The sequence below is a fragment of the Cetorhinus maximus genome, chromosome 9, assembly GCF_964194155.1.
Source record: "Cetorhinus maximus chromosome 9, sCetMax3.hap1.1, whole genome shotgun sequence".
NCBI classification, from domain to species: domain Eukaryota; kingdom Metazoa; phylum Chordata; class Chondrichthyes; order Lamniformes; family Cetorhinidae; genus Cetorhinus; species Cetorhinus maximus.
Genome location: NC_135887.1, coordinates 77,848,794 through 77,875,895, shown reverse-complemented (window position 1 = coordinate 77,875,895; position 27,102 = coordinate 77,848,794). Strand labels below are relative to the sequence as shown.

Here is a 27,102-nt window from a genome sequence, read left to right as displayed (position 1 = left end):
TGGAGGACTTCAGTTGGAATAAATAGATATAGATAAATGAATAAGTTGGGGAGCCTTTGTGTACTTCCCATCCTTTCTGAATTTCCAAAAGAAGTTTAGATCTAAAACTAAACCTTGGTGGCTTGGTGCATGTTGATGTACTGTTACACACTGAATATATCATAATCCTAGGTACAACATGCAAATGAGAAGCATAACGGTTTGGTCACCTCAGTCAGTTCAAGCCCTAGTCCAGGACTTAAACGCCTAAGGACGTTTAGGGACGATATAAATGCAAGTTTTTTTTTCCCTTGTAAGCCATTTTTGATTAGAATTTTGATCAGCTAAGATCGAGACAGATACCAGCTCTGCAACCTAGAACTGTTCATCTTAGCCTGAAATGTTGGTTTGATTTCTATTTTGGACAAGCCCAGTTTCACCATGTAACATATAGCATCAAAAGGAGTTTACGCAGAGGCAATATTGCAACTTGCATTATGAGGAGGGGTGAACTTAAGATTGCTCCTCTTTCATGCCATTGCCAAGCATGCATCCTTTCGCTCCCTCCCAATCTTTAATCCTCTTTAGTAATAATTGTGTTCCTATATACTCCCTAGTCACAGCTAACACTATTTTCTCACCAAGCAGCACTGCTAGAAGGAAAGCTTTACTAATCTCTATTTTATCATACAAAGCATTTGTCACTTTCCTGAACTTAACTAAATAAGTTTTTCAGATGAGAAAAATGACAGAGCTCCCCTGGAAAAAAAAAATCGTTGCATTATCAACCTGATTGAAAGTTATTCCATCATGTAGCATTAGACCCCAGGGCCAGGATTTTATGGCCCCTCCTGCCCGGCGGAATATTGCAGTCCTGCTGAACTGAATGGAGAGTTAAATGGCTCACTGCAACTGCTGAGGGGAGACATGCCATGGTGGGGCCGTAAAATCCTGGCCCAGATGTAAACTTCAATGTATAAAAAGCAATGGCATGAACTATTCATGGATTCTCCAAATGACACAAGTGTCACTTGTACTCTTTTAGTGATTTAATGTAGTGTTGAGATCATGCGCAATAGAGCACCATGAATGACATTGAAAGATGGATACTGTAGCAAAAGTGGGGCCATTCCATTAACAACGCACTGACAAACCATCCTGAAGACCACAGTGGGCCAAAAGCTACTAACTCGCCCAACTTGAGTGACCTTCTTTGATTTAATATTTACACTCCATTGTAGAGAGATATAGGGAACCTTGCTATCTGGCTTTGTCACTTTTAATTTGTGATTCATTACTCCTTCAGAAGCTGCAAAGATAATTAGAATGTACTCAGGCATTTTTGGTTTTAATTAGACTATTGGAGGAAGAGACATAAGAAAAACAAAGAAAAAAATGACAATCAACCCACCTCACTTAGAGTAATGTCAATGCTCTGGACACAAGTTTCGGACAGAACAACCATCTCCATCATGATCCAGTACTTGAGTTTTCCCACTGCCATTCTAACCTGAGCCAATCTCATTCCATCCCTCCCTCATCAAGTCGATTTCTTTCAGTTTATCAGATATTTTCTATCTTGATTCAGTCCTTATAGCAAGCCTCCTCCATTCCCTCTTTAAATTAAGTTAATTCTAGGAATCCAGCTGTTTGAAGGACCAAGGGAGATCCAGGATAAGACCTATCAACTGTTTTTTTAATTCATTCATGGGATGTGGGCTTCGCTGGCTGGGCCAGCATTTATTGCCCATCCCTAGTTCCCCTTAAGAAGGTGGTGGTGAGCTGCCTTCTTGAACCGCTGCAGTCCATGTGGTGTAAGTATGCCCACAGTGCTGTTAGGAAGGGAGTTCCAGGATTTTGACCCAGAGACAATGAAGTAACGGTGACATATTTCCAAGTCAGGATGGTGAGTGACTTGGAGGGGAACTTGGATGGTGTTCCCAACTATCTATTGCCCTTGTCCTTTTAGATGGTAGTAGTCATGGGTTTGGAAGATGCTGTCTAAGGAGCCTTGGTAAATTCCTGCAATGCATCTTGTAGATGGTACACACTGCTGCTACTGTGCGTTGGTGGTGGAAGGAGTGAATGTTTGTGGATGGGGTGCCAATCAAGCAGGCTGCTTTGTCCTGGATGATGTCAAGCTTCATGAGTGATGTGGGAGCTGCACTCATCCAGGCAAGTGGGGAGTATTCCATCACACTCCTGGCTTGTGCCTTGGTGGACAGGCTTTGGGGGGGTCAGGAGGTGAGTTACTCATCACAGGATTCCTAGCCTCTGACCTGCTCTTGTAGCCACAGTATTTATATGGCTAGTTCAGTACAGTTTCTGGTCAATGGTAACCCCCAGGATGTTGATAGTGGGGGATTCTGTAATGGTAATGCCATTGAACTTCAAGGCGCGATGGTTGGATTCTCTCTTGTTGGAGATGGTCATTGCTTGACACTTGTGTGGCACAAATGTTACTTGCCACTTGTCAACCCAAGCCTGGATATTGTCCAGGTCTTGCTGCATTTGGACATGGACTGCTTCGGTATCTGAGGAGTCGCAAATGGTGCTGAACATTGTATAATCAACAATGAACATCTCCAATTTGGACCCTATAATGGAAGGAAGGTCATTGATGAAGCAGCTGAAGATGGTTGGGCCTAGGACACTACCTTGAGGAACTCCTGCAGAGATGTCCTAGAGCTGAGATGAGTGACCTCCAACAACCACAACCATCTTCCTTTGTGCGAGGTATGACTCCAACCAGCGGAGAGTTTTCCCCCTGATTTCCATTCCTTGATGCCACACTCAGTCAAATGCTGCCTTGATGTCAAGGGCAGTCAGTCTCAACTCACCTTGGGAATTCAGCTCTTTTGTCCATGTTTGAACCATGGCTGTAATGAGGTCAGGAGCTGAGTGGCCCTGGTGGAACCCTATCTGGGCGTCAGTGAGCAGGTTATTGCTAAGCAAGTGCCGCTTGATAGCACTTTTGATGACCCCTTCCATTACTTTACTGATGATCAAGAGTTGACTGATGGGGCAGTAATTGGCCGGTTTGGATTTGTCCTGCTTTTTGTGTACGGGACATACCTGGGCAATTTTCCACATAGCCGGGTAGATGCCTGCATCGTAGCTGTACTGGAACAGCTTGGTTAGGGACATGGCAAGTTCTGGAGCACAAGTCTTCAGTATTATTGCCAGAATATTGTCAGGGCCCATAGCCTTTGCACCAAACAGTGCCTTCAACCGTTGTTGATATCAAGTGGAGTGAACCAAATTGGCTGAAGACTGGCATCTGTGATGCTGGGGACCTCCAGAGGAGACCGGATGGATCATCCACTCGGCACTTCTGGCTGAAGATTGTAGCAAATGCTTCAGCCTTATTTTTTGCGAAGATGTGCTGGGCTCCACAATGTTCACAATGGTTTGATATCATTGCTGCATTAATCTTCTTGATTCACTTTTTCATTTTTACCTTCTGGACATTTCTTCCAGGGATTTGAGAGCAGAATTTTGTTCTTTCTGAGAGGTGACTAGAAGCATACACACAAGAATAATTCAGTCAGGCAGATTCAAGTCTAACAACAGGACAAAGGACAGCTTTAAAAACATGTCAATACATCCTGGAATAATTTCTTTATCAATCACTGACACGCCACAAAACTCTCTTTCATTGAATTCTGTACATCTACAAACTAAAAGCCGAGAAAAAGCTCTGTAAATACATGCTTGGCATTTATGGGATAAAATTTGTTTCACAGCAATTGACCCAACTTATACACAACATGTGTTCAGGTCATTGAATTTAATATGCAGCACACAGAATGAATAATGGATCAACTTGGTTTCACTGTGGTAGTCTCAAGGAAAACTTAGACCTAGCCTACAGGGTATGGCTTATAATTCACATCGCAACAAATGATTCTGAAACAAATCTCCACGTGGAAGTTGAGTACTGTTTATGTACAAAATTAGGACCATGCACAGCATCCTGTGATCCTTTAAAAATCAATGGAGAACATTTTTATTTGAGAGAGAATGAAGAGATGCAGGTCATTCTTGGCTCAATGCTAGCACTTTGTTTTGATGTTTCAACATGCTGCACCATATGTTTGAATTTACAATTTGTTACATGATTAATTCTTAACTGCAGCATATTGAAGATAAAGGCCAAGCAGTCACACAGCGATTACACAGCAACACTCTCCCAGGACTCAAAATAACAGAACTCTTTAACTTGCTTAGTTTTTTCTTCCTCTGACAAACCTCAGGGCCAGGGTTTTACGTCCCTGCCGCGGTGCGTCTCCCCCAACCCCCGATCCCCCAGCGGATGCGGCGAGCCACTTAAATCTCTGTTCAGTTCAGCGGGACCGTAATATCCTATCAGGTCATAAAATCCTCACCCAGACTTTTAAAAGCCCAGCTTTCTATGCCTGAATGCTGCAGTTCAATGTAATCAATCTCTTTTACTCCTTCTGACTTTATTGCACTGTGCAGTTTCCCCTGTTTTGCCAATTTTAACAAGCATCTCAACAGATGCATGGGACCAGGAGATCTTCTGGCACCTTACCAGAAGAGTGGTGCACAGAATGGGGAGGCCTCAACAAAGGGAAAGGGGGAAAATTTAGAAAACAAACTACACATTTATTCCTTCTCTCAGCAGACCTCACACACTGAATGAAGTATTAGACTTGGCTCTGAAGAAATGTCATACAAACTCAAAACGTTAACTCTGTTTCTCTCTCCACAAATGCTGCCAGGCCTGCTGAGTTTTTCCAACATTTTCTGTTTTTATTTCAAGTTTCCAGCATCCGCAGTATTTTGCTTTTATATTAGACTGAATAAAGTATTGGACTTGGTTCTGCTGCTGTCCAAAGTTAAATAGGTTGCTGGCATTCACTGTCTAGGCTCAGGCAAAAAGAATGAACACTTGAGCGAGCTACTGGAATGGGTAGCTGGTACTTGGGAAACCATATCTCAGCATAAGGCAGCACTTTCAGGAAAGAAAGGGAGGAAACTGAAAGAAGGGAGGAGGAAAGATATGAAAAGGAAAATATGAAATATAATGAATATACAAGCACAGTCAATTCATTAATTATTTTAACCTTGTCAATGTCCCTGCTCCAGCAGTATATTTTTCTCCCTCTTACTGTTCCCAATCATGCAGCAAATTGATATCTCCTTTACAGGCATGACTGCTTGGTGTATTCAATACTAATGAATAAGTGATACCTAAAACATGGGCACAGAGCAAAAAGATAGGTTATGTCTAATTTGGGCTTGAAGGCTGCAAACCCATTGTGGCAACTACAATGTCTTTATGTTGTTTTGTCTAGTACTGCATTGCTGAGATGCTCAAGCAAACAATCCATTGGAAAAAGCTGCTCTGACAGACATTGACAACGCAGCACCAATTCCAAATGAACGACAAATGATAGTCGCTGAATGTGCAAACATGCTGCAGTGATCTGTCTAATACGTAAACTGTCACTTTCAGTTTCAATCACACTTAAGATCACAAAGGTAGACATTGGCCAATGGATAACATGAGAGAAATCGTTCCACACTGGAGTCTCAATAGCATAGAATCAAAAAAATTCATCAACTTTGGTGTTACTGCAGGGGAAAAGATTGGATTGAATTGATTGGCTCAGGCTTTAATAAAAATCCTGTAAGAAAGGCTGCACAATACAAACTCTCAGAACTCAACCACACCTCATTCAATACTGCAGCAGACCAACAAAAGGTATACCACATTTGAGAAGACTTAAGATGCACTAAGGAAGCTGTTACAACGTCAAGTTCAGCTGGTGAGGGGAAAAGCAACAACAGCAATTATATTGTGCCTTTAATGCAGAAAAAAATCCCAAGATACTTCACAGAGGTGGAATCAGAAAAAAAAGCCATTGTAAATTCAGGAATGGACGTCTGCTAGTAAATGTGTTTTTATAGAAATAAAGGCCGGGATTTTCCGTGACCACTGGCATCAGGCATGTTCAGTGGCATGAGCGGAAAATATGTGGAGAAGGCCAAAAATTGGTTTCACGACGTTGTGAAACCAGTTCGCAATCATCCGCTCCGCCCACTGATGGCGGGTCGCATTCTCCACCATCAGATGTCGGGAACCTCATTGTAATATATTAGCAAATCATTATAAGGCCAGCCCGCCGGACTCATCCCCCCTCCGCCGGATCATCCACCCACATCAGCGGCAAAACATGCTGATGTGTTTCACAACAGCGTATATAAGACGTGCACTTGGCCGGCTGCACTTCGCTCAGGATTCGAGGTTTGTTTGCCCACCTCGCTTCGGGCAGCACTCGCAGTCATCAGCGCCAGGCTTCACAGACAGCACCACATCACTTTTAGGGGGGCTCGTGATTAGGTCTCTACCTACCAGATCAGCCATATGTGGGTGGTTTTTCAATGGCTGCAGGGCAAGGTCTTGCTTGGGGAAGGGGGAGGAGTGGCCTCAGGCAAGAGGCTGCAGGACGAGGACTGTACTGAGGAAGGAGGGTATCCCAGGATGTGTGTGGGGGCACAAGTTGATCTGTGCAAGTGGCCTCAAGATGGTGAGGGCTGAGGAAGCAGTCTCCAGAGGAGATGAGGCTAGATGGATATGTGAGGGTATGAATGTGAGAATGGATGGTGATTTCGCTTAAGCTGTCAGTGCGTGAAATGACAGTGAATGTGTGATGGGCTTGAGTAAGAGAGTTTAGAGTGATGAGATGGTTGCCATACCCTGGCGGCACAGATGAGATCATTCATCCTCTATCTGCATTGGATGGCCAACCCCTCCTGTGCAGCATTGGCACTGATCACCACTGCCATCGCCTCCCAAGCTGGAGTAGCAATGTAGCTGACCCTCCAGCAGCCAGAGTGGGGGTAGAGGACGTCACAGTGAGCCCCCAAGGCATCAAAAAGATGCTCAAGGGCTGCAGTCTTCTTCGCTTTCGGGGCCATGTCTTCTTCGTAGCAGTCCTGGGCTGGAAGCAGTGAACATGGCTGAACTTTAAATGTGGTGCCTGGCGTGATGAACCGCCGAGGTGACAGCGTGGCAGGCAAAATGGAGCCTGCCCGCCATTGAAACGGCGTGTATCCCAGAATGCATAATTAATGTGACGGGTTTGGGACGATACGGCGTGAAAAGCCGCCATTACGGCCGGCGGATAAAATAACATTTTACTCACCCACTACCGCACTTCATGCAAACCTGGGATGATTCCGCTCAAAGGCTCGAAAGGTATTTGGTAAATGAGAAACTAAAAAGTCATGTATTAACAGTTACATTTCACTGCTGGTGCTTGATTAATAGAGTGTCCTTATACTCTGTTTCCCCTTTGTAGTTAAACACATTCATGTTATTGCATCCCCCTGCTTTTACATGTGTCCAAATATCAAGCCCACACCCTCCTATATTCAGAATTTATTTATTATATTTTATTCATTTTTATGGGATGTGAGCATCGCTGTCTAGGCCAGCATTTATTACCCATTCCTAATTGCCCTTGAGAAGGTTATATTATATTTATTATATTTATAATAATTATATCTCAAAAATACCTTCATTAATAACTGTATCATCATTAAATTTTTATGCAACAGGCATTGCAATCTTCTTCTATCAATATATATTAAACAAATAGTCGTTTGGTAGTACAGAACTTGAGTTTTGCTAAGAAAAGAGAATGTCGAAGCTTTTCATCTTACACTCATCAGGACACTTTGCAAGAATAACAATATAGGGGGAAAACAACAATTTATACTGTATGAGAAGAAATTGCTGATTGGTTGGCAAGTGGACTCTGTTTGGTAGAGGCGTTGCCATGGCGAATGCACTAGTGATGGTGACTAACAGTTAAATGCTGAGCATTGTTTGAAATTTAAACTAGGCACCAGGAATTTCAGTGCCAATGTGAGGCGACGTATTTAGGCCATACATTCTAAAGACTGGCGGATCATATCAAAGAGCATGTCCCAGCCGCTGTCTGCAATGGGCAAGGTACAAACTGTACCCAACCAGTCTGTGCTTGCTAAACTCAAAGCACAGTGTCCAACAGTAGGTGTGATTCTGCCTTTGGACAACATTGCTAAATAATCCTCAGTGTGCTAAGAATTATGCTGACAACCAATTTAAGATTGTCAGTCAGGCTCACAGTGTGGTGCAGTTGCATGTACTGGAAGCTACATTAGTACATAGGGCCTTGTTCTTTACAGCCAGAAAGAACATGTACACACATTGCGCCTCTTTCAGCGAAACAAAATAAATGACAGCTGTTCGTTGACTCATTCCTCAGGGCAACGCCTTGATCAATCAGGGTCAAGCTGCTTGGTTTAAATTTTAAACATTGCTTGGCAGTTAACTGCCAGTCACCATCATTGGTGCATTCTCCTTGGCAAAGCCTCTACCAATCAGAGTCCACTTGCCAACCAATCAGCACTCTCTCCTCAAAGTATAAATTTTTGTTTTCCCTCATTTTGGTATTCTTGAGTAGTGTCCTGATGAGTGCAAGACAAAAAGCTTCGACATGTCTCTCAGCAGTATATTAAACATTTGGCATATTGCACAAATTTCCTTCACATGGTACTCTCACGTCATGTCACAATTTTTCAGTGCAGCTTTTATGTAAACATTTAAAATGGGGAAATCCCATGTTAACATTTCTTTGCTACACTATAACGACAAACCTCTGGTCACTGAACACATTGTCCAGTTTGCATACTATTTTGTTTTTAAATCCAATTTTTCTATTTTTGTTTTGTCAATTTTAAGTTGTTTTCAACCCAATTTTATTTTTATTTCAGAGTTCTCCCAACCCACTCAGAGCAGTCTGGTTCTTCACTTGGATCTTACATTATACTGTCCCTGTTTGACATCCTTCCTATTTCCATCGCAGGGTAATAGTCAGCTGACCTCACACTTAATCATCAGCCTTACTCTCCTGACCAAGTTCTGGCCAACAGATTGGCATTGGGGCCAATCTTTACCTATCCCCAAACTGGGGCCAATGCTTACTTACCCCAACAATGGGGTCATCTCTTACCCCACCAATGGGGCCAACTTTGGGTTTCATTAGTAGTGGCCAGACCATTTGGTATCACTACATTGTGACCTCATTCCCCCAACTTTCCACGCCCCCCTATTTGCTTACAACCCACCCTCAGCAGACTGAACCAGCACTGGACAATTCACAACTACTTATAGTGATTGTACAATACAAATATATAGCTTTAATTATTTTGGTGTCATAACAAAGTAAGCATCGTTTTTCACTTCAACTTACCCTTTGTTTCAGTATGGGTTGTGCAATGAAATCCACCACAGGGAACCATACACTTAAAGTGACTCAACTATATAAAGATTATAACAAATAAAACAACATTTCCATATAGTGTCTTTAATATACGTGCATTACAGAGAGGTAATCAAAAAATGGACATCGGACCAAAGAAGAAGACATGAGAAAAGGTGAGCAAAAATTTGGAATAATAGGTGAGTTTTAAGGGAGGTCTCAATAGAGGAGAGGGAAGTAGAGAGGTGGAGGTGTTCAGGGAGAACATTTCAGAATATATGTCCTAGACTGGGATGAAGGGAGAGGGAAAATGAAAACACAAATGGAGGCAGAAACTGCAAAGAGTTGCAGAGGCAATTGTGGAGCTGCAGAATGTTACAGAGATAGGAGTGAAGGGCATGGAGATGGGGTGGGAGAAGGGTTGAAAGGCAGAGAATAGTGGCACAAATTCTAGGAGAAAATAAGGAAGTGAAGAATGAGGGAAGTTAAACAAGAGAAGAGGCAAAAGGGCAGTTAGGGAAGGTAGAAAGGAGGAGAAAGCAGGGGAAAGGATAAAATAGGAAGACAGATGGTAGTGCAATGAGGGAATTGCAATGGGAAGGAAGGCAAGAGGGGGCGTGGAGTGTGTTATGAAAACCAACTTACCTTCCCGTCGAGAGCAGAGTTTGGGAACTCCATGTTCCAACACAGTTTCTGAGCATGTGCAGACTGGGAACATGCTGCACATGCACAGTTCCGCATTCTTAAGTTCTTTGGGCCCAGTGCACCTATGCATCAAGGAAAAAGGCGCAAAAACCCAGATCATGTGACTGGTGAGTGGTGCGGCATTGCAGACAAGTATCCCAGGCATGGGACAGGGAGAAGGGACAAGGAGAAGGGACAGGGGCATATCCCAAAGGGAGAGATGGCAGGGAGAGAAATAGAGGACAGAGACCGATCCCAGTTAAGTTAAGAAAAAAAAAGAGGATCAGAAGAACAGGTTCCAAGGAGGAAAAGGGCTGCAGGTACTAGACTTTAAGTGAAGACGGCTCAGGAGAAGCCCTGACAATTGAAGAGGGCAGCAGAACATTGGTGACTCTGTGCTGCAGGCCATTGAGATGAAGGTGCCCCTTTGGAGCGGTCGTGTTTCTGCTCGGGCCGACCAAAGAGCTGAAGTTGTGCTTGTGCGTTGGTGCTCGAGTGCATACTTGGGAATTGAGGGGAACGGAATCTCGGGAAACGAGATCCAAGCATTGCAATGTGGGCCATCATTGATTCCATCCGAATTGGAGTGACTTTTGGAGAGAATTTCCAGGTTATATCTTTGAAGATGAAAACTGGATTCCCTCATGAGAGACACAGAGTTTCAATGGGATTGGGTGATTCACAGTCTTTACTGACAATCTGGGTTGGTTGTTGAGAAATCCATGGACTCTATCTTGGTTGCATTTGCCATTTAGTGTGCAGTGTGGTGTGCTCGACAACAGTTGGCTTATTAATTCACATGTACCTCATATTAATCCTGAATGTTCGAGTATAAGATCAATATTGTAAATTGTTTTATCTTTCTGACCTTGTATAGTAAAGTTTACTTTTATTTGTTTAAAACTCGTGGAATCTTGTGGATTTATTTTATTAGCAAGTGTCTTGAATCTCAAACTTTGTCTACTTTAAACAAAACATTATTAGTCCCTAACTGGAACTTACCAAAAACTTGGGGGGTCTGGTCCGGAATAATAACAAGTGATAGACAGGAGGTGGAAGATGGAAAAGAAGAGGAGGGAAAGAAGGGAGGGAAGGGAGTCAAAGATGAGGAAAGTAACTGATGTCGCACAACGCTACCCATCATGTCCCACTATAAGAGAGAAGCAGGAGAGGAGAGGACAGAAAGAGAAATAGAAAAGTAATGAAAGGAAGGAAGAAGCAACATGAACAATCAAGTAGCAGACAGACCAAATACTCTGAGCTAATGCGAGAAATGTCAAAGCAGATTAATTAGTTTATATTATATGTGGCACAGCACTGTATTAGCCATTGCTATCTAGTACCAAACTCCTGTATTACCTATACCAATTCCCATATCTTTACCCATCAGATGCCCTTTATTTTCTTGTCTCTATTCTACCAATCTATCATTGTTCTTCATTATAGACACATTTTCACTGAAGTAGTCACTTCACTCAAAACCTTCTAGCTATTTTCCAACTACTGGAAAGAAAGAGAAGCATTTCAGAACAAAACACAAATGGTCATCTGGCATAAATCTTGTATACATGCTTACAGGCTGGCACAAGTTCAGCTTAGGAACATATGCATCCTTTATGTCATTGTTCGTATGCTCGCACCTGTCTTAACTTGCACCAAGTCTTGTTCTTCCATCACTCCCGTATTTGCTGATTTTCATTGACTTCCAGTCATCCAATTTAAAATTCACATCCTCGTGTCCAAATCACTCCATGGTTTTATCCTTCTCTTTGCCTGTACCATCCCCCAGATCCATAATCCTACAAGAACCTTACATTCACCAACTCTTACGCATCCCAAAATCCCTTCCTCTCACCACCCACAGCCATGCCTCGAGTCATCTAGACCTTAAGATCTGGAATTTTCCCCCAAACCTCCTCACCTCTCTGTCCTCCTTTAAATCCATCTCTTTGACTAAGCTTTTAGTCACCCCTTCTATTATCTCCCTCTTTGCCTGAAGGTCAATCTTTATTTGATTATTCTCATGTGAAACACCTTGGGACATTTTTCTATGTTAACAGCACAATCTAAATGCAAGTGTTTGTTGTTGTTATTTAAGGCTCTGGTTCTGTGTGTGTGATTTGTAACACAATCATAAACCATTGATAAAGATTTAGTTTATATTCATGCCCAGAGGGTTCATTCTTCCTCAGAGAGAGATCTGCATGATTTCTTTATGTGAATGAACCAGGTTTGATCAATGCAGTTCTGAACAGAATAAGACCTGGTTGACTGCATCCCACTGATTTCTCTCTTCATTATTGCCTCCCTTATCTTATTTTATATAGTTTAATAATTTGACCACGTATTTCAGATGCAGAAAGTTTTGGACTAATTGTGCAGAGGCTATCTTCAATTCTATATGCTGACCTATTGGCTTGAATAAGGTTAATTTTACAAAATTGTATGAGCAGGCAATGTAAAGGACTGGGAAACCTTACCGGCAGGGACTACCTTTTAGGAAATCACAAGCATATTCTCCACAGTTCTCTGTCTATTACAAGTCCCATGCTGGGAGTGAACATTGATAAAAATCAGCCCTAAAAGTGTCAAACAAGGAATGTGCATGTTCACATTACGTGGAAGCATTGAGAGATTTCACTGTATCAGGGGAACTGTGCTCAGAACATTTGACAGAGTTCTTCTTGGAAAATCAGTTACACAGAATGTGCTGATTTTGCTGTACATTTAAGTTTCCTCTATCAGTGTAGATAAAACCAAACTGTTTCCGGTGGTGGAGAGGTCCAGAACAAGCAGCCATAGATACAAGATTAAAAAGGTTGAAAGAGAGAGCAGCAGGAACTCACGCAGAGAGTTATGTGGCAGTGGGATTCAGTTCCAGGGTTAGTGACTGAGGCAGAAACTGTAGGCGGAATTTTCTGTGCCTACTGGTGTCGGGCATCATGGTGGGCATGAGAGGACAATATGGAGGGATGGATATCAGACCAGCCATAAGGGTGGAGGTGCCTTTTAAATGGCTGCAGGGCTATGACTTGCTTGGGGAAGTGGGTGAAGTGGCTTCAAGCAAAGGAAGAGGCTGCAGGGCTAGGGCATTATTGGTAAAGGGGGTATCGCAGGGTATGTGGGGGGACACATGTTGATCTGTGCAAGTGGTCTCAAGAGGGTGAGGGCTGAGGGGGAAGTCACCAGAGGAGTGGAGGCTAGGTGGGGATGTGAGGGTGTCTGTGAGACAGTGAGTGGTAATGTCTCTTAAGCTGGCAATGAGTGAGATGGGCAGTGATGGGCTTGTGAGTGTGTGAGTTTAGAGTGATAAGATGGTTGCCCTACTCTGGTGGCACGGATGAGATCATTCATCCTCTATCTGCACTTGATGACAAACCTCTTTTTGTGCAGCATTCGCACTGACCACCACTGCCACCGCCTCCCAAGCCAGAGTGGTGACACTGATGGGCCTCCTGAGGCCAGAGCGGGAGTAGAGGACATTTCATTCATTAAGACAGTCTGTCAGTTTCAATGTGTGTAGCATACAATGTAACGCTGCAACATCTCTCAAATGGGAACCATTATCATTTAGAAGATGAAGACAGTTGATATATGGGACACCATCACCTTCAGATTTCCCTCCAAGTTACATACCATCTTGGCTTGTATATATATTTGTTATTCCTTCCTCTTTGCTGGGTCAAAATTCTGGAGACCCCTACCTAAAAATATTGGAGTACCTTCACCACACAGGCTGCAGAGGTTCAGGAATGTGGCTACTATTATCTTCTCAGGGGTAACTTGGGTCAATTTGCCAGCATTTATCCAAATCCTGAGGATGAGTTTTAAAAAGTCACTGCATGACCCGTGCAGGCCCATGAATCTATAGTATGTCTTCCTAAGCTGGCACAAGCTCACAAGTAGCATGGCAGAGTGCTTCATGATAACATCTTGAGCTAGCCACTAACTAGCTTCCAGTGGTGGCTGGATCTACCAGGAGACCCTCGAGTGCTGAAGGTTTTCCAGGAGAATGTAATCAGGGACGTGGTCACCTATACTGTGCATGAGGGTCTCAAATATCAATGAAGTAGCAAGGGTAGACTTGGTGGTCAAATAACTTATCCCTTTTTTACAACATACAACATTATAGGCTCATATAAGATAGGCAGTGGAACTGTGTTTGATGATGAACTTGATGATGGAGAAAGAATGGGCTAACCTGAGGGTTCTCTGCCCCTGCATGCATTAGTTTTCTTTTGTCAAGGACGAGGAGATTTTCCTACATATAAACCTGCAAGATTTTGCTGATGCAGGATTCTGCGAAATGAATAATGAAGCCAGCAGGCATTTTAACTTCCTATTCAAGCCAACTCAGTTAGATCTGCCAACAATCACAAGTCACAAGGAAGAGATTAAAATTGATATTATGTGTTACTGAAACAAATGTAATGGGTGTGTTACTTCACAACTGACATTCATGTCATAAGGCTGCAGCACTTACAATGTTAAATTGTTAAACCTTCAATGTGGAAGTCATCACACATTAATAAGGGAAGTTAGAGTTGAGGCAGAAGACCAGCCATAATCATACTGAGTGGCAAAGTAGGTTTGAAGGGCCAAATAGCCTACTCCTGCTCCTATTTTTTATGTTTTACTATTATGTTATGTTTTTATACCTGAAGTAAAATGCAATTTCTATGAATTATGAAAATAATATATTTAATAGAATTAAGACATACGAGAGTGGCAGTAGAATGGACATCTCCAGAAGGAAGAGGGAGGCGGGGCTGGCCAATGAAGACTTGGACTGAAGTGCATTTAAGGAGGACCCTCAAGAGCGGGACACTACCTGGGCTGGAGCAAAAGAGATTGTGATGGACCAGGGCTGGTGGCGGAGTTTTGCTGCCCATTGTCTCGCACGGGATCGCAGGAACTAAGTCTAAGTAAGAGAGTAGTCTCAGAACTAAAGGTTCAAGGAATTGTTACACAATTCATGCCTTTTCCCAAATGCTTGTCCAGAGCATTGAAACTACACTATATCACAGTGCTTTGCTAGTTATTTCGAGTCAGCCAAGTCAGGGCCTATATCCAAAATCATTGCAGCAACTAAACTGTTTAAATCAAATAAATGACGGCAGAAAAAAAATTAAAGCCAACATGACATTATACACTCCCCCCAACCTAGCAAGGTCTTGTACTGGTAACATAGTCTTAGCATCGCATATACCAAAATGCACTTCATTGTTCACCTTTGTTGTCCATCCATCAAACTTATTTAAGGATAACAGACAAAGTCAAGTTTATCTCATAGATGCCCATCACTGGTGACTGGAGTAAATGGTGCCAAAGCTCATTTTGCTTTGGGTACATGATTATCTCATTAAATACCACACAGAACTTAAGAGGTGATGCCTTTTTAATTTGTGCTGTGACAAGCTGCATTCATAAATTCACTCATCACTCTATTTATCCAAGCTATCATCGGGACTGAAATGATGCATCTCTTTCTCACTTATTAAATTAAATGCACAACCAGCAACCAAGACAGTCCCAGTTCAATTCACCAATACAAATCTTAGTCTATAGCATTTACTGTACCGAGGCAGTTTGCTGTTCCTCAAGGCCCGTTCCACATCCATGTCACTGCTGTCAAAGTCAATGATGATAATGTTGAAGTTTTCATCCTTTGTTGCCTTGTAGAGGTCTTCCATATCTATAATGAACTGCTGCACCCATCGGGCCTGGTTCTTTACTGTACAGTCAAAAAAAAGGAAGAATAATTGCTGATGTAAAGATCACTTGCCCATTAGCAAACATGACTTTTCTACTTTCCATCACTACTCTTTGGAAATCATAAGATAGGTCAAGAAGGAAACTGGCCCACCTCAGCTGATCCTTCCCAAAAAGCATCTCTTCTACCCAAGTGTTTTTGTCTGTTAAGCTTCCCAGTGGTTCATTCAATATGCTGATCACTTCAAGTGACTATCCTTTCACTATTTAAACAAAAACCCCCTATTCCTCAAACCATGACTGAATTTTAAGTACTGCCACGGATTTACCTTTCTTCATAATGTTTTATATACCACTAAATATCGCCTCATTCTAAGGCTAAGAAGTACCAGTTTCTCCAGTCCTTCATTACTCAGTTAGCTGACACTGGGACCATCTTAATGCTCTTCAACACATCACTCCCATGAATTCAATGTCTCCTTTGAGCCTTCCTCTGATGTGTAGGAGAGTATGATTAAACAGGGTGAGTTGAAGTGAGGGAAGCATTCCTTTGCATCTGAGCAAAACCCCAAGTAGAAGTACTTTATTTTAAAATAGGTAGAAAATGTGACAAAACTATTTCATTCCTTAACTTCCTAAAATGCAAATATTCACCCGAAGTATGAAAAAAGTTAATGCTCTAGCAGTTGTGACAACAGCTCCTTAATGGTATGCAGTGGGTTTGTAGAACACTAGGTATTTAAAAAGTGATTTAATATCCCAGATCTTCCAGTCAGCGGTGAAATGGAGCCATATACTGCTAATTGTGTTTGATGGCATGTTGTTACCTTCTTATGTTGGGCAGCTGGGAATTCCTCTCCCAGTTCCAGCACAAAGCAATCATTGACGGAACTCAGGGGACTCGTGGCATGGGGCAGATATGGAGATATGACAAAGCCACCCCTCTCTTAGGTCATTGGAGGGAGACATGCCCCTTGAGATCCAGCAGTGCTCTAGCGTTCTGGGAGGTGCTGTGTTTAAGGCATGAATTTTCGCAGAGTCATGGAGGTTCCGCGCCTTACCCAAACGAGCATAAGGACCCCAGATTAGGAAGTCCCACCCTCATTTCTGACAGATCCTATTTTTGCTGGTAGGGGAAAGCTGGCGGGATGTGATTCACACATGGGGGAAACCAAAACCCAGCAAGGCATTTCGATCTCAGTGCTGAGTTCAGACAGATCCTATTTTTGCTGGTGTGAGGTCCGTTTCCCACAGTGTGTGACTTAAGATTTTTAAGAGTAGATGTGAATGCTCATAAAAGGCAAGTGAGGTGTGTAGAACTGTCAAACTGTCAAGTTAGTTAAATCCCCTGCCCTTTAAAACCAGCCTGATGTGCCTCTGAGTTGAAGAAAATGGTGCTTGAAGTTTCAATAGTTGTTTGTTGACATAAACCTAAGGTCTGTCATTATAGTATTAATACTGCTTGACTATTTCCACGACCTATCATTATCACTGCAAGAGTGGTTGAGGGGTTGGGGGGGTGGGGGGAGGGCGGGAGCTGTATGTTCACAGGTTTATTGACAGCTCCACGAGGTTATTAAGAGATTAGTTGTCTTTGATGTGGGGCTATGAATACAAATGCTTGTTTCTATAAGGGATTAAGTACTTGAGGGGATTTAAATGTATTAAATGCGCCATTTCTGTGAGAGTAGTGAGGTCTATATATCGTTTTTATCCAGTGAGGCCCATAATAGATGCTTAGAGCTTTATTTTGTTTATTCTGAACATGACTCCTGAGCTCTGCCCATGGTGGATACTGGATGAGTTGGCATGAGGGTTTAAGGGCAAAGGATGATGTGTGGGCATGTGTTGGCACTAAGTTGCCACAAGGGTCATGGGGATGAGTGGGAGTGGTATAGGTTGGCATGAGCTGGCATTAAATAGTCATGGAACAATAAAGGACTGTGGGGGACATGTGTTAGCAGAGTTGGCACTAGGCTGGCATGGGGCTATGAGGGACCAGGGGGATTGGTGGGATGGCATAGGTTGGCATGGAGGACATGAGGGGCCATTGGGGATGGGTACAGGGGAATGGGTTGGCATGGAGGCTATGAGGGGCCATCAGGGTGGATTGGGGCATGGGTTGGCTTTGGTAGGAAGTGGGTAGTGGGGTGGGTGAGGGGGTGTGAGCGGTGAGGGCTAGATGGCCCAATTTTAAATAAAACAACTATTACAAAATCCAAGAGCACCGAGGCAGGCCTTTTAACCAGCCCGCCTCAGCACTCAGCAGCCCCTGTGGCTGCCACTGACCTGCTTCCGGAGGAGGAAGGCCCAAATCCAGTATGTACCTGCCACCCCAGAATGAAGATCCCATTATTTTGGGCACTTTTTCCAAAGCGGGTGCAGCTGGAAAGTTGGGAAATTTCCTGACTCTGTGCACTAGCCAAGGGAGCGAAAATCTGGGCCTCAGTGTTTGCAAGTGTTTAAATGTTTACAAGAGTTCCTTCCTTCAACTCTTAAAATCAGCCACCACCACCCCACCTTTGCTCTGCTCACCATCCCACCTCCCCTTTCTCCTCAGGCTTTGCTCACCCAACACCCCTCCACCCCCCCCACTACTCCCCCACCCCACTAGTGGCTCTGCTCACCCCACTCCCCACCCCCGGCATTGCTCACCACCCCTCCACTGCAGTCCCTGAGTTCCTCAGTCTACCTGAAGACTTGGAGGTGAGGGATGCTGGGGTGGGGGGTTAGGGTGTCGGGGGTTGCCAGAGCAGAGCCAAGGCCACAGGAATGCTTTGACACTCCTCTTGACTTAAAGGACTGTACTCCTGAGTAGGCTGTATGTCAGTTAGGAGCAGATCTAAATAAATTAGTGCAAATAACTTGCCAAGTACCAGGCAAATGGCCCAAGTTTACACGCTGATAGGTCCAGGCTGGACCATCAGCATGGAATCCCATGGAGCCATTTCTGGCAAACCACAAGTTCCAGATTCAACATAAGTTGGCCCTCTGGACCTTGTGATTCTGTTGCAGCCCTCAGTGGTGACAAGCACCTCAATGTTCACCGCTATTGGCAACAGAAGGTCTGGGCAATTATTTTTACTACTGCAGTTGTAGTCTTGCTAAATAAAGATATTATTGACAACTCAGCATATTGTCCACTCAGACCTTAAAAATGCTAGCAAAAAGGTATTTTTAATTAAAAAATGCTCTGAATTGACTACTTCTATAGTGGAGTATAAGATACATATTGGCATTTTATCCAGAGCCTGAGGGAAAGGCTCCCAGGGAGGTCGAGTGCAGAATTCTGTGCAACCAGGAGAGATTAATGTGGAAAGCAGGCAAACTAGAAGCTGAGTTCCTTGGAGGAATAGAAAGAGGGGCTGATGTTGAAATTAAGCAGCAAAAACAGAAGGAAAAAAAAAATGGATAACAAATAGAAGAATTGGGCATCAATGTATGGGATTAAGGAAGGTTTGTATGGCACCAAAGGCATCAAGTCCATTTTTGAGGCTGGGACTGGAAAAAGTGAGAGGAATCTATATGTGAGGCTGAGACATGTTTTGTGAAAGACCACAGTGTAAGGCTGAGAGAGACTAGCATGCAAAAAGACCACATGAGGCTGAGGGGTGAACATGCAAGGCTTTGAGCATCACCAAGGCCATTGGAAAGTAACTGTGACATAGATTGCAAACCCACTGAAAAGAAGAAAATTTAGTTCACAATTTTACTTCATATAAATCCAGTAACTGAACGAGAAATAAATGACAGTTGAGCAGCCTGAACTTCCTCAATTTGGTATAAGTGCAGCTGTACATTCTATTTTTATCAAATTTTATACTATGGTATTATAATTATTATGAATATACACTTCTTGTTTTTGTGGTCAGATGGATGTTGTGAAACACCTAATATAAATGAAAAGGTAAAAATAAATGTAAATGAGCTCCATTTGGTTCATTGATTTAACTTTGATTCACCACATTGAGTCCAATTCTTGTAAAGTAGTGCACTGATAGCATTGATGTATGACAATTACTTAATGGGGCTAGCCTCTGCCACCTTTCTCAGATGATATGCTGCTTTCAAAGGATAATGTAGTATAACATGTAAAGCACAATGTGTTATTCTGCTGCCAAGGTAGACCTATGACACTTTAAGGCCATAATATCTACATGTTAAGTAAGCTCCATATCGCTGAATATGGCTGAATATTGAATTCAACAACTTTAGATCTTAAACTCCCTCCCCCCATCCCCACCCCGTTTCTTCCCCCTCCCTTTTGTTTTTTTCAATAATTTATATAGATTTTTCTTTTCCCACCTATTTCCATTATTTTAAAATCTACAACTAATACCTTGTCAGTCTTTCCACCCCACCCCCACTAGAGCTGTACCTTGAGTGTCCTGCCATCCATTCTTAATTAGCACATTTTCTTAGATAATATCACCACCTTCAACACCTCTTTGATCCTTTTGTCTGTGACATCTTTTGATTATCTGCTCCTATCACTGCTTGCTTGTCCCTACAACCACCCCCCCTCAACTTCTCTCTCCCCCCGCCCACCTTAAACCAGCTTATATTTCACCCCTCTCCTAACTATACTCAGTTCTGTTGAAGGGTAGTGAGGACTCGAAACGTCGACTCTTTTCTTCTCCACCGATGCGGCCAGACCTGCTGAGTTTTTCCAGGTAATTCTGTTTTTGTTTTGGATTTCCAGCATCCGCAGTAGTTTTTTGTTTTTATCGATTAGAGGTTACCTGCTGTGAGCAGACTGGAAACTATTTGTAAGTTCCAGGCTTCAAGTGAAGAGCTGGCTTTCTGTTTTATAAAGAGATTGTTTTCCAAGAAATGTTATGTCAGGAGGGCGACAGATGTGTACTAAAGGTAATTCTAATACACATATTACAGGGTTCTTCCATTTTTATGACATGATATTCTGGGAATTTTATGAGCGTTTTAGGAATTGAATTCTGCAGCTCTATTCATCATTTTATGAAAGGTGCAAATAAGTGGATCTGATGTTACATATATTCTGTGACCAATATGTGCTTAATTTTTATCCTTTACCTGTTACAGGCTGAGAATACACAAAAATCTATGGGAGCTATGCCAGTTGGAGGTAGATATCTGTAATTTAACAGTGCTGGGGGATGGTGGGGAATGGGGTTTAGTTGCACTTGGATCAGTGCTCTGCTTTGGTTTTCCCAGTGGCATCTACACAGCCACATAAATGTAATTAGAGAATGCAGACATTGAAGGTTCTCTAAAGAAAATGTAAAAAAAAAAGCGAGGTCACAGAGAACTGAAAAAGCAAAAAGGAAAACTCGCATTTTTCATGACCATCAGACATCTCAAACCTGTTTTACAGGCAATGAAGCACAATCAAGGAAACACAGCAGGCAATTTGTGCAAGGCAAACTCCCACAAAAAGCAATGTGATAATGAACAGATAATCTTTTTTGTGATGTTGATTAAGGGATGAAATTTGGTCAGGGCACCAGACATAATTCTCCTGCTCTTCTTCAAAATAGTGCCGTGGGATCTTTTATAATACCCAAGCAGGCTTCAATTTCATGTCTCATCTGAAAGACACCACCTTGACAGTGCCACACTCCCTCAGTACTGCACTGGATGTCAGCTTTGATTTTTGTGCTTAAGCCCTGGAGCACAGTCTTGTGACTCAGAGGCAAGAGCCCCAAAGGCAAGGTGCCAGCTGAGCAACAGCTGACACAAGTGACATGGAAAAGCATATACGAAAGGAACAGAATGAAGTCTGCATTCGGCTAATTTTAGTATGTCAGAAACCAATGCCATCAATAGAAGAGGTGAACTGAATGGAGGAGCCAAACCCTGAGATTAAATTTGTGCCACAAGCTACAAGGAGAAAGAAAGCTGTCAGGCCCAGTGAAGGCATGTCCTATTCAGAAATTTAAACATGGATTGCATTAAGTATACACTTTTCTGGAACTGTCTTTTATTTAAAAATGGACACTAACAAGATTGTTAAGATGGCTGCTAAGGGTCAGGTGACTTCTGCAATTTCTACACAGACTACCTCAAGTTTCCAGAAAGTTCCTACTTGAACGCCTATTGGTGGAGTGCTCCACCTTGAATGGACATACCAAGATGAGAACCACCTATGGAATTTACACTTGCTATTGTTTGTGGACTTACCAAAAACACAAGTCCATTCTCCATGGCCTGGATTTTCATCATTGAGGTAGCTAGTGGGAGTTGGGAAACTTCCCGGCTCAGCCAGCTTGCTTGGGAGAAAGTGCTAACAAGAATGGGATTTTCATTTTGGGGGGGTTGGGTGCAGGCTAGAGTTGGGCCAGCTGACCCAGGAAAATGTTAGGAGGCAGCCACTAGGGCGGCTAGGTGCTGATGTGCGCTGTTTAAAAGGCCTGGTTTGGCATCCTGGGACTTCATCCCAGCTAAAATGAAAATAGAAAGACCCTCGAGCCCTCACCCTTCACAGTCACTCACCTCCCACATACAGCCATCCTCATCCATGCCACCTCATGCCCCCATCCACTCCCCCACGGTCCCTCATAACTCTATGCCAAGGTATGCCTCCCACCCATGACCCCTCATGCCCACATGCAAAGATATGCACCCCGCCCACCCTCTACGGCCCTCATGCCAAGCTATGGCACGTTCACGCCAATTCACCCGATATACAGTATATAGAACCAATGAACCCTATAGTGACGGTAGGATGCAGCCCAGAAATCTATTAGACTGTCGAAACACCTGAGTCCCAGAGAAAATATTGCTTGATTGACAGCTCTGGCTCTCTGATCTTTGCTATCAATTTCACAATATTCAATTATACAAGATGAAGAGGTTTCAAAAGCTTGCAGTTTCAGCTATTGAACCTTTAAAGGATTTGGATGATTAACACATATTGCCCTCCAGTAAAAAATTTTTTCAGAAAATTCGAAGTTATCAATGAATAACTATTTTTTAAAGCTTTTTTTAAAAAATACATCCTACGGTCACAATAGGGTTCATTGGTTTTATACTTTGTAGAGAGCTGAATGGGCATAAAAGTGCCATAGCTTGGCATGAGGGCCAAAGGGGTTGTTTTGGGGGCATACCTTGTTCTGGGGAGCATCAGGAGGATCTTTTGAATTTATCTTTCAAAAGGCCCCCTTATACAGACTATGGATTACGACCACTCTGAGATGTTGTGAATCATGACTCATTGAAGGTTTAGTCCAATTCCATGAAAACTGTGGAGGATTAGAACATGCCTATGCCCACAATGGAGCTGGCCAGGTCAGGAATGCAGGATGTGAGTTTTTGACCCAAACCAGCCCACACCCTTAGAGGGCATTCCCGAAAATTGGAAACCCAGGAATGGGGTTGGGAATTCCAGAATTGGGTACTGGCCACCATTTTAAAGAGCTCCCGAGTCATCCCGACTTGGTGAAAATCCAAGACCATGTCTGTGAGTTTGATGAGTTTAAAATGGTAGCCAGTACCCAATTCTGGGATTCCCAGTCCCATTTCTGGGTTTCCAATTTTCGGGAATGTCTTCTAAGAGTGTGGTTAAAAACCCACATCCTGCACTCCTGACCTGGCCAGCTCCATTGCGGGCATAGGCATGTGCTAGTCCTCCACAATTTTCATGGAACTGGACTAAGCTTTCAATGAGTCGCGGTTCACAGCATCTCAGAGTTGTCCTAATCCATAGTCTGCATGAGGGGATCTTTTGTAAGATAAGTTCAAAAGGTCCTCCTGATGCTCCCCAGGCCAAGGTATGCCCTCAAAACAACCCCTTTGGCCCCTCATGCCAAACTATGGCACTTTTATGCCCATTCACCCACTCTACACAGTATAGAACCAATGAACCCCATTGTGTATCCATGGTTTCGGGCTTCCAGGTCATTCTGGGTGGACAATATAATTTGATCATGTGACTGAAACTGCCTTCAGATAAGAATTGTACTTATCTCAAGACCTGGAGAGTAACTTAGACTACACCGAGCAACAGCTACGGAACATCAGCAGTGGAAAAGGCAACAGACTCATGCCTTTTTAAACCTGGACATTTAAAAAGTCTCTCAGCCTGATTCCTACTCCAAGTCCACCTGTAAAGAAACTTGCCTTCTTGTTAAGGAGAAACTACAAGTGACTATTTTCGCAACCTGCTGAATATTCATTTCCTAGAGGGAATCCTGCAATAGTCCCTCATATATGACTACAGTTATTGAAGCCACCCTTTCAGAGTGAAAATACTGCCTTCGCTGGGCCTGCAGCAACAGTTTTTCCTTTGATGAGCCAAACATGTGAACTATGAACTATCCTTTTGTTTACAACTTTTAGAAGTTCACTATTCTCTTGAACTGTACCTTTCTCAGATGAGTGTACACATGAGTGACATAGCGTTTAGACTTTCAGGCTGGAGGCTTGAATAAATAATCCTCTTTACTTAAATCCACAAAAGTTTGCTGCTGTTACTTAAATTGGCTGCACACACTCTGGGGGCTAAGAAACATACACACCTTCCTCTCCAAAATACACTGATTACGGACAGTAAGGAAAAGGGTACAAATATTTCAGTTCTCTCCTGATCCTGTTTGTTTAACAAAGCTTACATTATATGATGAGGCATTCAAACTCACATTCACCTTGCCACGATTTTACTGATTTCAACAGAAAGGGCAACAAAGAAACTTTAATTTTATCAGTGCACTTCAGTCTGGACTGAAATTAGGGAGCATAGGATTTGCCAATTCTGAAACAACTCAAATGTGGACCAGACATTCATTTTGAAATATCCAGTTTGCTCTACTTTAGGTGAAAATCACAGACATTTAAGATTTCCTGATTCATAGTTCAACATTGATTGGCTTGCTCAGCTGGAATAGAACTCGACCCATTTTGTTTTTGGGAACTGCTCTCAGTTTCCCAGCAAACCAGGCATCAAACGGAAAAATCAGAAACCATTAGAGCCATTAAGAATGAGGAAATAACTGTTCTCAAGGATGTAAGTGCTGAGTTTACATAAACTCCGTTGAATATGATAAAGCTCTTCCTCACCTGGAACTACAAAGTGTACCATGACATCCGACCTTATATGCAATCCTACCGGTTGGCACAGGAGAGGCTTCGAGTATGGAACGTTCAGCTGAGTGGATTCCTTACTTTGCAAATGTGTTGTTACTTCAATTCCATCATCTTGTTTGGTTCTGTGCAGCAAGAGGTACATGTAATCTGTCAAACGGACCACCTTCCTCCCCTTCTCCATCAACTCCAATTCAATGAGGTATCTGTTACCACGAGCAGAATCCCTCCGTTTCTCCACATTAATGATCCGCAGAAGTGTATAAATGCTGTTTAAGGTTGCAAAAGACATGACATTAGATGTAGGAAAAATATTTCCACTTGTAGAGGAATCAAAAACTCAGGGTTTTAGTTATAAAATGGTCACTAATAATTCCAATAGGGAATTCAGGAGAAACATCTTTACCCAGAAAGTGGTTAGAATGTGGAGCTTGATGCTACATGGAATAGTTGAAGTGAATAGCATAGATGCATTTAAGGTGAAGCTATACGAGTACACATCGGAGAAAAGAAGAGAAAGATAAGCTGATAGGGTTAGATGAAGTAGGGTGGAGGAGCTACTAGGGGAACAAACACTAGTGTCAACCAGTTTGGCTGAATGGCCTGTTTCTGTACTATAAATTCTATGTACCATTTAAAATGAGCTCTCCAGTTTTATAAAAATATATACATCCTATTAACTGTTGACCAGCAACCAAAGTCTCTCAACAAGGGACCTAAAGCAAAAAGGGTAAAATGTTGTTTTTTTATTTTTCCAACATTCACAGCAGGTTTCGTTTTGAAATAAGAAATCTAAGTGAAAGTCCAAGGTCTATAGTCTCAGACGCAAGCAAGGCAAAAATTAGATATATCAAAAAGTAGCGTATAACAATATGTATGTTGAAAGTAAGCAAAAAAGGAAAATTGAGGGAGGTAAAGCACTGCAGAGTTTTGAGGCCCTGGGAAAGAATTGCAGAAAACAATGGGGAGTAATTTTAACTTGGTACAATAGATTAGAGCTGGCGTTGGCGAATCAGCTGTCCGTTTTACATCTCTCCCGATTTTCTTTTCATTGAAGTCAATCCATCTACCATGACCTCGACTGGATCCACCATCTCCAAATCCCTCACCGTCAACCACCTGAGGTCAATATTGACCAGAAGGTGAATTGGACATTAGGGATGTCAACTTTGTAGCTCCAACAGCAGGGCAGGGACTGAATATTCAACAACAAATAAAGACCAGTTTCTCCACCATCTATCAGGCTCAAGCAGGAATGCGATGGAAAATACTCATCAGCCACTTGGATGGAGACAGCTGCAACGCTTAAGCTCAGCAGTGCCTAGGACAGAACAGGTTATTTCATTACTGCTCCTGGGATCAATATTCATCATCTCATTACTGGTGCACTGGATGTGAGATTGAAACACTGCAACAAATCATCAGGGTTATATTGACAGTGTTCCGAATGTGAGAGTTCATAAAATAGTTATGTTTTAAACTGTCAACTTTAATTCAAGGTAAGGTGGAGTAGTGAGAAGGGCATGTGACCTCCAATTATTCTTTCTGGTGATAAGCCCATGTGACCTGATGCCATGGGGACAGGGAGAGACCGAGGGAGAGAAAGAGACAGACACCAACACACACACACACCGGACTTATGACTCATTGAAATAGGGGGAAACGAGCCTCTTGGAAGCAACTTCAGACTGGTTCCTGTAAAAACTGTTATTCTGTGGAGAATGCAGTGTAATGCACAAATGTGTGAGGTCTTCGGTCCTGTTAGGAAGTAAAGAGGGGATATCTTTCTGTAGATTAGTACATTAGTTGCCTACTAAGTGATGTTTATTCAATGTTGATTTTGATTTGTTAAAGTCTTAAAATATGAAATCTTGTCGTGTGATTCTTTCAGTTGGCCACTGAAAATTCAAATCTCTTTTTAGAAGTTATCGGCCTCTACAGGAATCATAACAAACTGGGGGTTCATCTGGGATACAAATTCAGAGGCTGAAATTAGTACACTAGAATTTGCCAGAGTTTAAAACAAGATTTCACAGTTACTTTTGTATCCAACAGAGGGCGCTGGTGAGAAGTGACTGAAGCATTCTGGGAGAAGTCACTGTAGCCACCGCGACTCAGGAGGGAATCGAGAAGGACTCTTGCACTCAACAGGAGGAAGAGCATCCAACAGAGGGCGCTGGTGAGAAGTGACTGAAGCATTCTGGGAGAAGTCACAGCCTCCCAGTCCTTCCTGTCCTCTATCACGGAGGTCTTAGACGACAGTACACGGGAGAGCCTGGAAAAACCGCTAACTCCTGACGAACTGACATAGGCCCTTGAGTCCTTCGAGAAGAGTAAAACTCCCGGAAGCGAGGCTTGCCGGCGGAGTTGTGTTCGACTCTGTGGGACTGGA

The 27,102-nt window shown here is 42.8% G+C and overlaps 1 protein-coding gene across 1 annotated transcript in view; it reads right to left on the bottom strand.

Moving 5' to 3' along the window:
* Positions 1-27,102, bottom strand: part of LOC144684737 (N-acetyl-beta-glucosaminyl-glycoprotein 4-beta-N-acetylgalactosaminyltransferase 1-like) — an 823,211-nt gene that overhangs the window by 22,215 nt on the left and 773,894 nt on the right. The window contains exons 15-16 of the mRNA XM_078548907.1: positions 24,687-24,979; positions 15,522-15,675 (exon numbers count right to left, since the gene is read on the bottom strand). Coding sequence (XP_078405033.1) covers positions 15,522-15,675; positions 24,687-24,979 — 447 coding nt within the window. The remainder of the gene's footprint in view (positions 1-15,521; positions 15,676-24,686; positions 24,980-27,102) is intronic.